General features: G+C 39.0%; 1 protein-coding gene across 1 annotated transcript in view; it reads left to right on the forward strand.

Moving 5' to 3' along the window:
• The window catches only part of CCDC171 (coiled-coil domain containing 171), a 237488-nt gene extending 221008 nt beyond the window's left edge, over nt 1-16480 (forward strand). Inside the window, exon 27 of the mRNA XM_081151147.1 lies at nt 14022-16480. Within this exon, the coding sequence (XP_081007273.1) occupies nt 14022-14243 (222 nt within the window). The 3' untranslated portion in view covers nt 14244-16480. The remainder of the gene's footprint in view (nt 1-14021) is intronic.
• Nucleotides 16481-17488: the final 1008 nt, after the last annotated feature.

Below are 17488 nucleotides of genomic sequence, written 5' to 3' on the forward strand. Positions count from 1 at the left end.
CCTAACTGTCCTGCATTCAAATGATTGAACAAAAGATGCTAATGTTGAGCAAAGTGAATGTAAATTCCCTCTTTCCCCCTTTTCTCCCCAAGCAGATAGACATTGAGCTCCAAGGCAGCTTCGAAGGTTTACATCAAACAATTAGATCATCTCCAGATTTAGCTTATAACAGAATCTTTTTGTCAAGAGATTATAAAAATTGAAAATTAAAGTAGTAGAATAAGCAATGTATTTTCCTCTGATAAAGAAAACCCAGCTTAAGGGAGCTAGGATTCCTTGAGAAGGGACACTTGCCAAGATAACTTTCCTCCTCTTGTGTCACAGTTTCTTTCCTCCTTCAGAGTGGTCTAAGGTAAAATGCCATAATGCCACTCACCAGAGGTCAAGAAAGAGAAGCATAGAAAGGGACAGTGAGGTTCTTTCTGAAACTTGAGGCACTTTAGAAAGGAAGGATTGGAGAAAGTTGAAACAAAAACTGAGAGCCAGCTCTGTCTAATAGAACTTGCTGTAGTGATGCCAGTGTGGCTGGTGAGTGCTTGGAGTGTGGCTGGTGCAACCGAGGACCTGAATTTTAAGTTTCAATTCAATTTAACATTAGGTTAAATTTTAACTAATTTATAATTAAATGATGACATGGGGCTGGTTGCTATGATAATGATCAGCACGGGTTTAAGCAAACAGCAGATTGTGATATTGTGCTATTATAAACATATGTGTGGGGTGTTACGATAACACAGAGAAGGGGCCTGTAACCCAAAGGTGAGGTGACAGATGGCAGGGCAAGTTTGGGGAAAAGTTGATGCCTGAGGTGAGTCTTGAAAAACTGTAAAAACCTGACGAAGAAGCCTCCTTTTAAATAGAAAGAGCAGCATGAAAAAGAGACTCTGAGACAGGAGAAAGCGGGGTGGGCTTCAGGGTCAGCCTTTTCATTAGTACAGGGAGCAGAGGCGTTTAGGGGAAATTACCTGATGCAATGGCAGCCTCCAGGTACACCATGAGGCAAGTTATCCCAGAGGTCTCACAGACCAAATTAAGATAGTACCCTAATTATATGGTTTATCAAATCTATTTAAAACACACAGCAGGAAGCAGAGGGATGTGGTAGAGAGCCAGCAGGGGGGCCCATACGACAAGGCTCCTTGGCTATACAGTGTTCGTGTGGCCTGTCTGTTGGCTGCGTCAGCCTTCTACACTCTGTGACGTTATGAGGACCAGGGTGGGGATTTGATAAAGAGGCTTGGGAGACAGAAGGTTCCTGGGGCCACTGGCCCACATTTGCCTCCCAGGAGAGATGGACAAATAGTCATGGCCAATAGCTATAGCTCGCCACTTAGGCTGCTGAACAGCTTTGGGTTTTATCCACAGTTCTGCAGCCAATTTAAGGACGACATTAGCCTAGAGGAGGCTTTTCTCTATGTTATGATATGCTCTTTCTATCTCTATCTGTAAGTAACCTGTCTCACAGGGCACGAATGTACTATCTATTCTTAACATGTGGATTCTGCCCATGCCTCGTAGACTACTGGCTCATTCATTTTCTATGTTTAGCACATATCATGTGTTTCATCTGTTCTATGTTTTTTCCGTCTTATATTGCAAATTTGAACATTCTCAAATAATAAGCAAATACGCAATAAAGAAGAGATGGTGTAAGAAATAGAGATGTAAGTCTGAAGGGATGGTTGTTTACACAGGTTAAAAGTGTATTTAGGCCAGCACAGGTGAAGAGACACTTACATAACTGATGAAAAACTAAGTAAAGAGCTTTACTTAGTCATGACCTGTGGATACCCTACCCCAAGTCTGAAACGCATTTTAAACAAGCCTAGGCCTTTTTGAAAAGCTGGTGTGCAGCTTTTGAGTTAATTTGAATGAGGGTTTTGGCAATTGTTCAAGGATTGGTGGAGGTTTTGTGGGCAGGTGCCCAGTGGAGAGATGGGAAACGGAGAGAACGGCCTGGTGCTTGTCCTCCAAGCAGGCCTAGGGACTGGCACCTGGACTCTTAGAAAAGAGAAACCTACAGGTGTAAATGGAAAGAAACATTTTATTACAGACACCGTGAGACCCTGGGTTTCAGTCAGTTTTCAGGTGACGGGGAGGGAAGGGTGGGCGTATGGCCAGTTCTGTGTAGAGCATTTTCTCCTATGGCACAGTGAGCCCTCTATTATACCAGAGGCCGGACCTGGTGGAGGGATCGCAGCCACCCGGCAGCTCTTGTCGGGGACTGTACAAGGGCATTTGAGGTCTTGTGTGCACAGGTCAGGGAAGGATCAGGGAAATGGGACTCATTACTGGGACCTTATCTGTACCCACAGAACAATGAAGGTGGCGAACTCAGTGCCATTGAGTTCAGCCCTGGGAAAACAGCCCTGTGAAAACAGCCCTTCTGTAGTTACATAATATTTCAGCAAATTATAGTTTAAGGAGAACTGACTCGGTGCAGATGGTTGAGGACAGTGTGAGCTCCCCAGGGGCAGAGGATTGTGTGTGTGCGATTCACTGCTGTAGCCCAGGAACAGTACCTGGCACATCGTAGGCACTTGATAGATATCTATTGAAAGCATTAATGAACGGGGCTAATTTAGGATACTAATGGTGGATGTGGGTTTAGATATGCTTTATGCATATGCAACCGCAGGAAAAATCTATCATATGGAATTGATCATGTAAGGCGGTGATTTCCAACCCTTTTCATCTCATGGCACACATAAAGTAATGACTAAAATCCTGCGGCACACCAAAAATACATATTTTGCCGATCTAACAAAAAAATAGGTATAATTTTGATTGATGCACAAAAAGATAATAGCAGTTACCTTCCCTTTTTGCTCCAAAGTGGCAAAAGGATTTCTGGTACCAAGAATTAACCAATTAGCGGCAGCCTTATTATGCGATATGACCAATAAGAGGCAACTCTACTATATGACCTTTATATTTATGGTTCAGGACGGCATTCACACCGAATAGCTATTGTTGTGTTGGCTGTTGTCATTTTTTTATTTGACAATCTAAGGGAAAAGAGGTCAGTGCCCCTGACTAAATAGTCAGGTATTGCTTGTTTTAACAATTGTTGTGACACGCTGCTTGAAAATCGCTGATTTAAGGAATAGATCCCTGAAATGTAATCTGTGGGTGTATGTTATTTTGGAGTTTTGTGGTTGCTACGTTATCCTCACAGTTCTATAGGATGTTCTCCCTAGAGATGGGCTTGGTTTGAGACTGCTGGAAATGGCCCGGTTCTATCAGAAGTAGCATCCCTGTTGGGTAAAGGAAGTGTCATTGCCCGCTGAGCGATTTGTTTTGGAGCCTGCTCCCAAGGGCTGGCTGTGATTTGAAGGCATTCCACTGGTGTGAACCCCGATCACGTGAGCTGACTCGCACCTGAAGTGCCCCTCGCTCACTAAGAGGTAGAGAGACCTCATTCTTTTAGCTGAAGACAACCCTTCCCTCCAGATAGGCCCAGCTGTGGCTGGTCAGGGGGTCAGCAGCCTGGGGCAATATGGGACTTTCGTCTTGGACCGTCAGTGGGGAATGGAGACTGTTGGCGGCACCTTCTGAAGAATGGCTAGAGATTCTCGGTGTTAGGCTGGGAACAGCGAGGCAGCGTGGTGTAAAACCAAAGTGGAAAGGAAGGGCAGGGAAGCAACGGTTTCACATTTTAAGATGTGATTCTTTTTGTTGCTAATTTTGTTGAGATATGTGACTGACAGGTGCTTACAATGTTAGTAAGATTGAGGAAAGTGGTCTCTTTTAAATAACTTCAAATTTTAGATGGTTCTTTCCTCCTTCTGCTCTGTTCACCTGAGTGTAGGTCAGTTATTCCACTCAGGGAAAAACACAACTGCTTCAAGGTCTAAGTTTATAGCCTCCAGATTATTCCTAAATTTTTGACATTGAATTAAAAAGTTTATAACTTTAAGAAGAAATTCTTCAGTAATGAAAAAGTGGTCAGAAAACTTTTACCTAATAGTTCCCAGAGAGAGTGTGGCATGTGTACGTCTTGACCACGGAAGCTGTAATTTGGCAGCTGGAAGTGCTGTTTGGAGTGAATTGGAGGCGCGCACACTGCAAGCAGCCGCTCTGCGTACGGAGTTGCATCTGTGCAGAGCAGAGGTACGAGTCACTCCATACAATTACTTGTGTATGTGCTTACTTGCTGTCAGGTTGTAGATATGAGATGGATAACTGAAAACGTTGAAAAAGGAGCATGTTGTTAGCTAAATCAAAATCTTTTCAAAACCTGAAAAACACTTGGTTAAAGACTACCCTCCAAAACCTTTAACAAGCCAATTACATTTTCATTTTGACCACACAGTTCAGTCATAACTACACTAAAATACAGGTTTCAGTATATATAAAATTAGGTTTTTTAATAAAGGGTTTTTAGTTTTAAAAGCAAGGCATGTTATTATAGATAATTGGAAAATAAAGAAGTTTAGGGGAAAAAACCACCAATTCCAATATCTCAAAGTGTCGTATGTAATTTTGCGTATTGCCTTCTCACTCACACGGTCTGTCTAGCTCTGGGGTGGGCAAAGTACAGCGTGTGGGTCACATCTACTTGCCACCTGTTTGTGTATAGCCTGAGAGCTAAGCATGGTTTTTATATTTTTAAATGTTTGAAAAAAGAATATTTCATGATGTGACAACTATGTGAAATTAAAATTTCAGTGTTCATAAATACCGTTTTATTAGAACACGCCATCCTAATTCATTTACATATTGTCTGTGGCTGCTCGGGACTACAACAGCAGACTTTAATAGTTGCAACAGAGAGCGTATAGCCCTTAAAGCATAAAATATTCATTATCTGACCCTTTGCAGAAAAAGGTTGTTGATCCCTGGTCAAGCCTAAGCATTTGTCCATGTTATTCAAATGTTTATAATCATAAATTTTACAGCCACGTAATATTCCACCGAGTGGCTGTAGCTTACTTAACCATACTTCTGTTGTTGAATATGGGATTATTTCCAATTTTTATCTGTTATTATTAATATAAGGAACCTAATCATAAATGTAATTGTTGGATCAGTGCTATTAACCATTTAAGACAACTGCCAAATTATAGACCAAGTGGTTCTATCAATTTGTGCAGTCACTAGCCATTTGTGAATGAATGTTTTAGAATGCCTTCAGTAACATTTATATCATAATTTTTTAAATTCAATTTTAATTGGCAATAAACACTTCATTTTACTTTCCATCTTTTGTTATTATTTGGGGCTATCATTTTTCCTATTTATTTAGATTTTTTATTTATTGATTTTTGAGAGCGAGAGAAAGGGAGCAAGAGAGAAACAGCAATCTGTTGACCCACTTATTTGTGCACTCATTGGGTGCTTCTTGTACGTGCCCTGACCGGGGATTGAACCCACAACCTTGGCATATTGTGATGATGCTCTAGCCAACTGAGCTAGCTGGCTAGGGCTCCATTTATTTTTTAATCCGCTATATTTTTAATTTTGTGAACTGCCCTTTCATAGCCTTTGTTATATTCAAATAGTTTTAAAGATAAAAAACCATGGGGAGAAAAATTTGAACTTTCAAGGCTTCTTCCTCCTAACCCTCACTTCAGTTTATTCCCTTTTCCTAAGGATAATGCAGTTTCTTGTGATTTCTTTTTCAGTAAGAAAAATGGGCATATGCATGAATGTATGTGTGTTTATGCTTATTTTTAAGTACAAATGAGTTTTCTCTCTTTATGCGCACTGTTTTCTCTTTAGATACCCTGTTTTTTTCACTTGGACATATTTCTGTACCAGTACGAACATACTTATCTCAATTTTAAGAATTTGTTGTATTTTGTGGTTGTGTCATACTTCACTTCAGTAGCACTCTGTTGATGGACCCTTTAATTTCATTTAAAAAATACTTTCTATAAAATAATGCTTCAGTAAACACATCCGTATGATCATCTGGTGAACGTTTGTGAATTTAGCCATGGAAGAAATGCCTAGCAGTGGAACTGCTAGATCAAAGGTCAGGTCCAGTGTAAAGTCTGTCGCCCAGAAAGGTGGTGCCAGCTCACATCCCTGCCTGCATGGGCTGAGCTGGCCTGTTTCCCTGCCTTCTCAGCAATGGGTTTCATCAGACATCTAAGTTTTTGCCTGTCGTTTAGGTGAAAAGTACTCTTTCATGCTCATGTTTAGGTCTGAATGAGGTTTATCACTTTTTCATGTATTTATTGGTTATTCTGTTACTCCCTCCCCTGCAAAACAGCCAATTTGTAGCTGAGGGAGAGGATGCCAGTGGTTTCCTGATGTCTGTTTTTTCTTTCTTAGTAATAGAAACTGAGTATTACCTGGGCCACTCAGAATAAATAAAATAAAATAATAAAATAAAATAATAAAATAATAAAATAATAAAATAAAATAAAATAGCTACATTTTTCAGACTCCTCTGAAGCTAAGTCAGCCATGTGAATAAGTTCTGGCCGGTGGGATGTAAGCACACACATTGCGATTGTAGAATGTGCCTTTAAGTGTAAGTGGTGCTTCCTCCTTTGCTCCATGAATGAGGCTCAGCACTTTTTCATGTGTTTATTGGTCATTATATTCTTCTGGTCAGAGTGCAGATGTAATGGAACTTGAGAAACCATTTTGGACCCTGAGATGGAAGCCACATACTTAGGCTGTGAAGCCCTAGATAGAAGCAGCCCAGATTCCTGATAGCTTCCTATGGCCATGTCAGGGAGGAATAAATATTTATTCCTGGCATTTTGAGTTTTCTGTTATAGCTGAACCCAGTCTAAGTAAACACACTATCCTTAGCCTGTTTTCTAGTTAGGTTCTTCATTTTCTTGATTTGCCTGAGCCTTTTGTAAACTAAGAAAGTCATCCTATGGCTATCGTGTGTTGCACATGGTTTTTTGTTTTTTTGTCTCCAGTTTTTCAATGGCATTGTTACAGGGTGGGGCAGAAGTAGGTTTACAATTATGAGTATGCGAAGCACAGATTTATTCTTGTATTATTATTTATTAATTATTGTATTATTTTTCATAGGAACAACTGTAAACCTGCTTTTGCCCCAGCGTGTATATAAAGTATACATATCCTAAAAATATAGTTTTTATTCAGTTTTTGTACCTTTTTGTATAGTTGAGTGTATGGATATATTTACATTTCAAATTCCCTGAGTTGTTTGGGAATAGATATTTCTAAGACAGGTGAAAAATGGCCTCCTTTGTGTTTTCTGGCATTCCTGGCTCTCTGTACCATTAAGTGCGTCAAAGTTGCCAAGACAGGAGCAGCTGGGAGCACAAACTTATGAGGGAAAGCAGGAAAAGAAAGAATAAAACCATCTGGGAAAAGTCTTTGACTCTTTTCCCAACCTCAGGCATGTCAGGAAATCTAAACATCCAAAAGAAGAAAATGGGAATTGTTATCTTGTCAGGCATGAGACATCTTTAAAAGTAATTTAAAATTAAAGTTTAAATGTTGTATTGTAATTTAAAACTTCAGTGCTGGATTTTACCTCTGACTATCACAACATATAAGCTCCTTTGGTGAAAGGGCTAGAACTTGTATTTTATGTAAATGCTGTAAAAGCTATTTATTCCAGTACCATGGATATTCAGATGTTGGACAGCAGTAAAATATGTTATCGAAAATATGAATTGATTTTTAGCCTCTAGTCCACTATGCTTATACTTTTATTTTTCAGTTTCACAGACATTTGTTGAGCCCTAGCTGTGTTTATGGAACAGCTCTGGATGTAAAATAAGCTGAGGCTGTGTCTTCTCCGGGCACCATGATACAGTAGCGGTCCAGCATTTGGGGGGGAACATCAGAGGGCTCAAGACTCACATTCTTTTCTACCGTTTACCAAGCTGCGCAGAATGGAGCAGGTTATCCCCCCTTCTGAGCCCCAGTTTCTTCAACTGTAAAGTGAGGGCAGCAGGAGTATGTTCTCACCGGTTGTTAGAATTGAGATATTGCCGTATAAAGCTAAACCTAGCCCAGTGTCTGACATGTGCTCAATGCATGTTAGCTGTGATTATAAGTTTGGAATTTATTATCACTTGAGAAGAGTATAAAGAGAGGCTAAGAAGGGGAGCTGCTGCGTGCTATGCATTTTTTGTGTATCTAATTCCATTTAATCCTTTAACCACCCTGTGAGGGGTTAGTCTTCCTGCTTTACAGATAAGGGTGCAGGCTCATGCGGGTTAAGTAGCTTGTCAAAGATCACATACTTAATACTCAATTTTGGAACCCGAGGTCTCTTCAACTTCAAAGTCCATATTCTTTCCATTATACTGTGCTACTGTTAATTGAGACATAACTGTATATATGTAAAATAACCAAATAGTAATATAATATAAGACCAAAACCATGAAGTGGTAACGTGAGCGGTTTGTCATTCAGTCGTTCATCAGTTAGAATCTCATTCAGGCCCAGGTACTCTGATAAGTGCTAAGAACACGAAGTGAAGCGCCAACCATGCTAGGTGCTCTTGGTTTTATAGGGAAGGTGTAGGTGCACATGGATAAGTAAAAATAGAAAAGCAAATGCTCGTGAAGAAATACAAAAGTGTGTTTGGATGTTGCAGCTAATTGTAGTTGGGGAATGATGGGGCAAAGATCAGGAAAGGCCTTACACAGGGTGTACCTTGAGCAGAGTGTGAAAGGTGGAAAAGACATTCACTCCCAAAAGGACAGAGGGTGTTTCAGACAGCGGACAGACAGGAGGCAGATGTGAACCATGGAACATCACATTTACGGACTCACAAGTTCCATGTACCTGGATTGCAGGGTGCGAGTGAGGAAATGGTAGATGAGGCTGGACCTGGAAGCAAAGAGCTTGTGAGCCAGGCTACAGAGGCTGGAACGTCGCGTGGCAAAGGGCATGCCTGTCAGGAAGCATGAGGAATTGAGGCTGTAATCCAGTTAATCTGTCACGTTAACCACGTAGTCCAGGCTGAAGGTGAACCCGGTAGATTGGCTTTAGAACTCTGGCATTTATTTATTTATTTATTTATTTATTTATTTATAATATATCTTTATTGATTTTAGAGTGAGGAAAGGAAAGGGGGAGAGAGAGATAGAAACATCAGTGATGAGAGGGTCATTGATTGGCTGCCTCCTGCATGCCCCCTACTGGGGATCAAGGCCGTAACCCAGGCATGTGCCCTGACCGGGAATCGAACCCCGATAGCCTGGATCCTAGGTCACTCAACCGCTGAGCCACGTGCGGCCGGGCAGAACTCTGGCTTTTAAACCCATGCTGAATGTTGCCTTAAGACAAAACTATTGTGATGTGAATCAAGTTTGTTATTATCATCTTCTACCTCTCTTTTCCAATTTTCTTCTACCTTTATGATTGCCCTTCTTAATCTCTAGGTTACTTGTCCTCTTAGGTTGTTTTCTGTTTATCTAGAAACTCCTTTATAATGCTCCATTGGCTTGCATACCTTGATATCAGTGAGCTAAAGAGCCTAACTTGTCTGTAATGACCCCTGGGAAGAGGAATGCAGAAAATGTTCCTGTAGGTTTGGAATTGGTAACCAAAAGAAAGAACTGGTAACTACAAGGAGTATTTCATGATATTTGTGATAGCAAATGTATATATATATGAATATATATGTTTATATACACACATATATAATGTCTATATGTGAATGCGTGATAGCAAGTATGTGTGTGTGTGTGTGTGTGTGTGTGTGTGTGTGTGTATCAGGTACATGTATATATATATAGTATATAACTGAGCATTCCACAAGGGAAATCTATATATGTGACTATTGCCAACTCTGATTATTCGTGTTAACTGCAGTGTCCTATGATGCCAGCATGGCAGAACTAGAAAATAGGCAGCTATAATTTGGTTAACTAACTTGAAGTGTATGGATGGAAAGAAGAAAACTGTGATTCTGAGTACTGAGACAAGTGGCGAGAACACGTTAGGAGCTAGAGTAGAAATGGCGAGGGAGCCTCATTGTAAGGCCCTCTTGTGAGCACTTTGATTTCTTTATCAGTCTATGTGGAGCTGAGCACTCTACTTAAAACTAGTCAATAACTTACAAAGCTTAAAAACATCATCATGAAGGTGGAAGTAATAAAAAATGCACTACAGAACTCAGTTGAATGAAGCCACATCATGTAAACTGTGGCTAATCTTATTTGGCTTTTTTTAGAACTCTGTGCAATATGTATCCCTTCCCTTTGAGAATGGCCTGTCTATAGTGCATCAAAATCTTAAATATTATATTTGAGAAACTCTGACTTCTGAGTTAATGTCAGCCTCAAAAATTGGGTATTAACATTACATTATATGCCATCACATGGAATGGTGATGGACCTGTAGAACTTCAGAGTTGGAAATAGTCTAGCTCCTTATTTTATAAGTAAGGGAAGCAAGACCTAGAAGGATTGATTGGCCTGCCCAAAATGACCCAGTTAGATTGTGCAAAATGGGGAGGGAAAACTCTGGTCTTCTGACCTCCAGTCTAGCACTCTGCACCACACTGTGTGCCTTGCGTAATCTCCACACAATACTCTTCCATCTTACTAACTCGTATCGCCCTCACTTTTTATAATGCCAGATTCCAGAAGACTAACTTGGTCATAAACTACGTAGGAGACAAATAGCTTAGTGTCATTGTTTCAGAGGCTTTGGTTTGCAAATTGCTTTGATTTATAGATAATTTATTGAGTGATTATCTTATTATTAGACTAATGCTTTATTTACTTTTTTATTGGGAAAACAGCCTTAGAAAACTAAGATATTAAAGCCCTAAAAAAAGGCTATGGGACATGTTCAATTACTATATTTCATAAAATTCTTAAAATGCAGAAATATAGTAGACACATTTTGTATTGTGAATATATATTTAGCTGATGGACTGTAACACTTCAAATAGAATCATTTACAGCTTATTGAGCAAATAAAAGCACTTCCATAAAGATTCATATGACACCCAGCTTTTTTTCAGGTAACTAATTTCTTTTTGAAAAATTGCTTAAATTTGGATTTACAGGAGAGACTACCAGAACACCTCAGCAGTTTAAAAAGTAGTTTAAACGACCATAGGCTTTACAGATTTAAAATATAAAATCAGGTGGTGAATATTAACTTTTAATGGTCTTTGATAAAAAGTTATTTAACTGTCTTTTATTCTCTGTGTTATATTAAACATATTATGATGTATTTCTGGGTATTATTTGTAACAAGAAAAATAGCTCATATTTACTTGTTTCTTTAACATCTCATTTTGAAATGAAAATTTCGCCAGAATTTTTGCTGGCTTGTTTTTAAGCTATCAAGGGACTTAAAATCAGACTGGAGTATAGCAAATGACCCTAGTAACAAAACAATTGTTTTCATTTACCCAAAAGTGAATCTGTTTACTTGGCGGAAGACATACTTTTGGGGGGTATATATCTTTAAGGAAACCTCTTTTTTATTTTATTTTTTATGTTTAGGACATAGGCAGAAGATAATAAGCAAAAAGTGAGTCTCTGATTTGAAGGACTGGAGAAATACTCAACACCCCATTTCAAGGTTATTTAGTAAAAAAAATGTTACATTAGATGAAAAGATTTCAGATAACATAGTGGAAAATAGACATATTAAAAAGTAAGATGAAAAAAGACAAAAGAGGGACCCTTTGTAAAGTGCCAAGATCTGCAGAATATTAAGGAGAAAGGAGCAGCAAGAGACCTTCCCTGAAGAACCGCCTTCCTAATGTGTAATGTGTCAGGTTGATGGAGTCACGAGAACAAAAAAGGAAGCTTCAAGCACAGAATATAGATTTGAGTAAATTTTATATATGTCACATGTCTTTAACATTGCAGAGCAGGAGCGATTGGTCAGTTTGGCACAGTTCTTGTTCTCGGGTGTGAGGCATCAAGAAAACACCCTCAGAGAATACCTGACCTTCCTTCATCCGATTCTCTCTTTTCATAGGTCGTTTTCTTAGACCCCTATTTGAAGTATAAAGATGTAACAACAAACTTTTGAAGCCTTGCCTGACAATATTCTTTCCTCGTAATAAAGAGTACTGCTGCTGTAGCTAAGCTGTATTAAGCGGGGAGCCGGGCCCGCCGGCTCCTCTGCCAGCAGCCCTTCCCCCAGGCCCGGCGGAATAAGTCAGTGAAGGGCCTTGTCGTCTGTACAGCAGCGACATCAGGCAACAAGGCTGCGTATGCAGACGCACAGCTAAAAAAACCCCCAAATCAGAAAAGGTGGTTCTTGTGGCAGCATGGCAGCAAAGGTGCAAAGAAGGACCTCCAGCCTCCGGTGTAATGAGATGTCTGCTCCGGCCCGAAGCTGCTGCGCTCAGCGCGGTATGGAGGCTGCCCCGGTGAAACCTCATGGGCGCGGCCCGGCAGGGTTGACATGATCCCGGGAGTTCTGTCCTTTCGTGGGGCACACGCTAACCCCTCTCCTTCATAAAGCCATCCAAGTGGCCATTTCAACCGGTTTTTAACTTCAAGCATAAAGAGAGATGATCTCCGCCAGCTGTGGGCTTGCAGTGGAGCATCAAGAAATCAAAAGAACAGAGATCAAAGAAAATTGCTGAACTAGGTGTTAGATGCAGCCATTGATTTTTCTCCGGTTGTAGTTTTTAAAAAAAATCCACAAAAACGGTAACACATACAACAGTTGAATTTCTAATCCTTTCCTAAGGTCAGCGATAGCTTCCTTCTTGTTTTCACATGTAGAAACGGTTCTGTATAACATCACAATAAAGCAGGTCCATAGAGTTCACACTATTTTGTTACCAAAACTGTAAGAGAATGTACCGAAAGAGATGTTTTTTATTTGAAAAGTTCCGCAGTGTAGAATGGGTTTGGAGGCTAGACTTACCGAGGCAACATTTATTTGCTGAGAATCTGGAGAATTCTGACATAGAGTTGACCACGATTTTCCCCTCTATCTGTAAGTGTTGTAAAACAATACCTCTTCGTTTTACTGGTAAGACTTCGTTCAAGTTAAATATTAACTACTGAGTACTGATATTACTTAAGGCTTAAATGTATAGTTTCTCAAAATATTAATTCTGTTTTCAAGTACTTCACAAGCATGTGGATTTCCTAAGTTTGATTTCCAATAGTTTCTGGATACCAGTGATGTTTTAAAATCTGAGACAAATTGTTTTCATGTCGCAATCCCATATTTTGATACATGATTTCCAAATGCTTATAATAAAACAGTATTTATTAAAACAGGATGGTGGCATTATTATTAGTAAAAGTTAAAGGCAAAAAGTTTATCTCGCTAGCATTTTATGTCCTAGTGCACTATTTTTCAGAAGTCACCAGGATTGATGTTTTTTTCCTTTGTGCTCTGTTTGTCAGTTAAATAAGTGAGGCTGATGGACTGGAAAAAGGTAAATAGCCATGGTTCATTTTCTAAGCAGTGCAATCCTCCATGTTATAGAGCATGTATTACATGGCATAAGGAAATAAACACTATTAACAGTGTTTCTGTGCACTGCCTGCGCGTGGAAGCAGAGGTGAAAGGGCCTGATTATGCTCATTCTTTGATCCAATAACTTTATAAATGTTTTATACAAAGTTTTAGTGTTTATGACATAGAATGAATAAGAGATGCAATCACAGTTAGAAAATAATTTAATATATGTATATTATGTAGGTTATATCAGAGATCTTCAACCGGTGTACTGTGAGAATTTTTAAAACATGCAATACCTGACTATTTAGTCAGAGACAACAGACCTCTTTTCCCTTAGATTGTCAAATGAAAAAATGACAACAGCCAACACAACAATAGCTGTCTGGTGTGAATGAATCCAAGTCTCTCTCTCTCTCTCACACACACACACACACACACACGTTATTTTTGTCAAATTGACAAAAAGTATAATATATTTTTTGGTGTGTCACAGAATTTTAGTAATTAGTTTATGTGTGCCATGAGATGAAAAGAGTTGAAAATCACTGGACTATATAAATGGCATTTCATATTACAGTGATTATTAGTACACTTCGTTTATGGTTTTAGACTCTTAAGAGTTTTCAATTCTATGTTTATTATTTTTTTCTTTTTTCATATCACAGACAGGATCACGAGACCATTCAAATCTCTCAATTCCTTCAAGAGCTGCTCTTCCCGCTGACACAATTGGTGTTGCAGAGTTTTTGCCGTTGAAAGCTGAACTTGATACAACTTACACTTTCCTAAAGGAGACATTCATAAATTCTGCGCCCCTGACATCATCTCACTCCTCTCCAGTGACTGTGTCTGCTAATGCCAAAAGACCAACTCAGATTGGATTATGACTTTATGAAATAAAAAAAAAAAATGCAGGAAGAGTTAACAGTACAATTAAAATTGTTTTGGAGGGAGATTTTCTTATCAGTTGAATTTTGTTTCAACACAAGTGGCAGTGGGTTTTTAAAAATTGTGTCGTATCTCGATGTGTGCAGGTATCTATGTCTCCCTGAATAATGAAGTAACCAACTTTTTCCCCCTCTAAGTTTTATTTATTATCACAGTTGCTCATTTTTATGTAACATATTTTTAAATGTTAAGGAATGACACATTTTGGGTAATTTCCTTCAGACTTAAAAAAATCAATAAGCCATTTTAGTCTCTATCTATCAAAGTTGTTTCATACTTGTCTGTTTTAAAGCAGGGCTGCAATACTTTAATAGGATTGAGAGAGCTATTTGAAATGTATGCCAATGATTCCTGTCATTTCATGGCAGCCCTGCCATGGTTCACTGAACCCCCTCTTCTCTCTTGTCAGCTCAACTGAAGACAAGCATTTAGTTGCAAACTTTAAGCAGGTTGTGCAAAACAGAAATGATGTGACTGCTTTTCCTCCTGCACAGTAATGTCACTCCTGGTCAATGTGAGAAGGTCAGGTTGCTCCTTGTAAAGCTACATGATACCAGTTGCCCATCTGAACGAGTTCAGTTAACTGCTGAATCTGGTCCCTGCAGGCAGTGAAAACTCACCCTTTTATCAGCTCTGCATTTGATAAGAAAGTGGAACAATTGTGCTGGAAGATTTCTGTGTATGTTTAGGCACTTTTTAAGGACAGTTCCCACACCAGTATAGCAGGTAATATATTTAGTATACGCGGAAAAACTTCAAGGTAATGGCTGTTTTGACCTTCACAATAGACTCCTTTTTTGTTTTTGTTGTTGGTAGGACCCAAGAGTGACGCCCATCTTGGATGCGGACAGAATTTAAAGCAAGGCCACTGCCCTGCATTTTCTGCCTTGTAGCACACAAAAGTAAAATTGTATGTCAGGCCGAGATGTCGGGGAGCTGACAAGATGCCCCAGTGACATTTCAGCTAGAAAGAGCAAGTGTCTTGCAACCAAGTGGTCAAATATCAAATAATAGGTCAAGCAGGAAGGAGCTGAGTTCTAACCACAAAGAGGTTTCTGGTAACTTACTTGACAAGCTTTTGGGCGCTTTGTGGCTTGACAAAGTGATGTTTTGTGGGGCATCACTAGACAGACTGTTCTTTATCGCCTTCAGAAGATCAGACATTGACATTGATTAAACTCTTTAACCCTTAAAGGTTAAATCCTAGCAGTTTGCATCATGGTAAGTGAAGAACAAAAGAATATTTGTAATATGTATTTGTTTTTGTATTAATCATTTAACTCCCAGGGATATTAACTTCTGACGTGAACTGTAGTTTTTGATGAAGAGTTTTGGTACAAAATCCATATTTTATATTATTTTTATTATGGAGTTTGTTATTACAGATACATTAGAAAATAACTATGTATTATGAAATCTATATTGTCTTGAGTTTACAGTGACATTTGATTCAATATACCCAACTTCTGAGAATTTAAAAAATTTGCCTTGGTAAATAAAATGTGTACACTTACCTTTTCTGTTGTCAGCCAGATTAGCCAAGTGATTTACGCCCTCTGAGGTAACACAGCACTATTGCTGTCACACTGTGGCACAGTACTGTTTCTTATAGTGCTGAGCCAGTATGATTAGTGTTATATAAATCCTTAGAAAGCTGTTTATGTGGAGTGAAATTACATCTTTTACCAAATTTCTCTGAATTCTTTCCTTGGAATTCTTTTTATTACTCATTCTGGATTTTGAGTATCACAGAATACGCCCTGTGTAATGTAACATGCATGAAATTCAACTTGCAAGTTTATTGTAACAGAAAATGCTGTTGATTGTTTTTATATAGATTATAGGATACTTTCTGCACATTTAAAGACACTTTTTTTTCCTGTCAGTTCATACAATGATTAAGATACTGTCTATATAGAAATTGATATGCAGCTTTTTAGTTCATGTAACATCATTTAGCTTTCAATTCTCACAGGATAAAGTGTTACCCCATATCACTTATATGTCTCTGTTTGTGTGTGTGCATATGTTTGTGTTGTATCTATTTCCAGATCCTACAAGTATAAGAGCAATGAGAACTTTTGTAAACTTGACCTTGGACAGACTTTGGTCTTCTTGCCTTAATTTTATAATCTGTTAATGGGATAACACCAAAAATAAATGTATATGTCTCTTCATATGTGTGAGTATCCGATTTTCCAGTTACATTTTATGCAGTAAATTCTGAACTGTAAATTCAAAAAGATTATTAAATCAAATCAAATCAAAGCCTGTCACATTTATAACCAACTACATGCTAAAGGCCATAGAGACAGAAGGATGAGCCTTCTGAGTGATCATTAGTATTCATTACCAAATATGTAATTTTTATACCATATGCTCCTCCCCCGCCCCCCAAGAAGTCAGACCCAGCAGGAGGAGAAGATTTAATAACATATCCTATGGAGATCTGAGAAACTCTAGACTGCTCCTGAGCACCTTAGTGACCCATTGCTGCATATTTGAGATGTGTTGCATCGGCAAGGACAGTTGCTCTATGAGCGTCTTTGCCTCCTTAAGAATGATGTAAAAACTAGACATTTCTCAGGAGAATGACTTCAAATACTTCTTTAGGGGGAGGGAAGTTTTACTTTACACTTTAGTATCTGGATTTTCCTACTAACATTCTGTGATCTAGAAAAATTCCTGCATCATCCATCACTGTCAGAGGGATTCTTTTTTTTTTTTTAAATTTAAAGATTTTATTTTTGTTTAAAATATTACAGATGTCCCTTTTCCTCCCCAATGACCCGTTCCACCCCATTCCATCCCCCTCCCCAGTCTGTCAGAGGGATTCTTAAAGTTTCTATTTTGATACCTAAGTCACACTTATTGATTGAGGTTTTGCCTGCATTTTTAAAAAAATATGTCTTTATTGATTTCAGAGAGAGGAAGGGAGAGGAAGAGAGAGAGAAACATCAATGATGAGTCATTGATCGGCTGCCTCCTGCACGCCCCCTGCTGGGGATCGAGCCCGAAACCTGGGCCTGTGCCTGGACCGGGAATGGAACAGCCCTCTCCTGGACCCTAGGTCAACACTCAACCGCTGCGCCACGCCTGGCCGGGCTTGCCAGTATTTTTAATATAAACATTTTGCAGTGACATAATAAATACAAAGAGGTGTAGGAAATTGCAAGTATTGCCA

This window comes from Miniopterus schreibersii (genome assembly GCF_964146895.1).
Source record: "Miniopterus schreibersii genome assembly, chromosome: 11".
Taxonomy (NCBI): domain Eukaryota; kingdom Metazoa; phylum Chordata; class Mammalia; order Chiroptera; family Miniopteridae; genus Miniopterus; species Miniopterus schreibersii.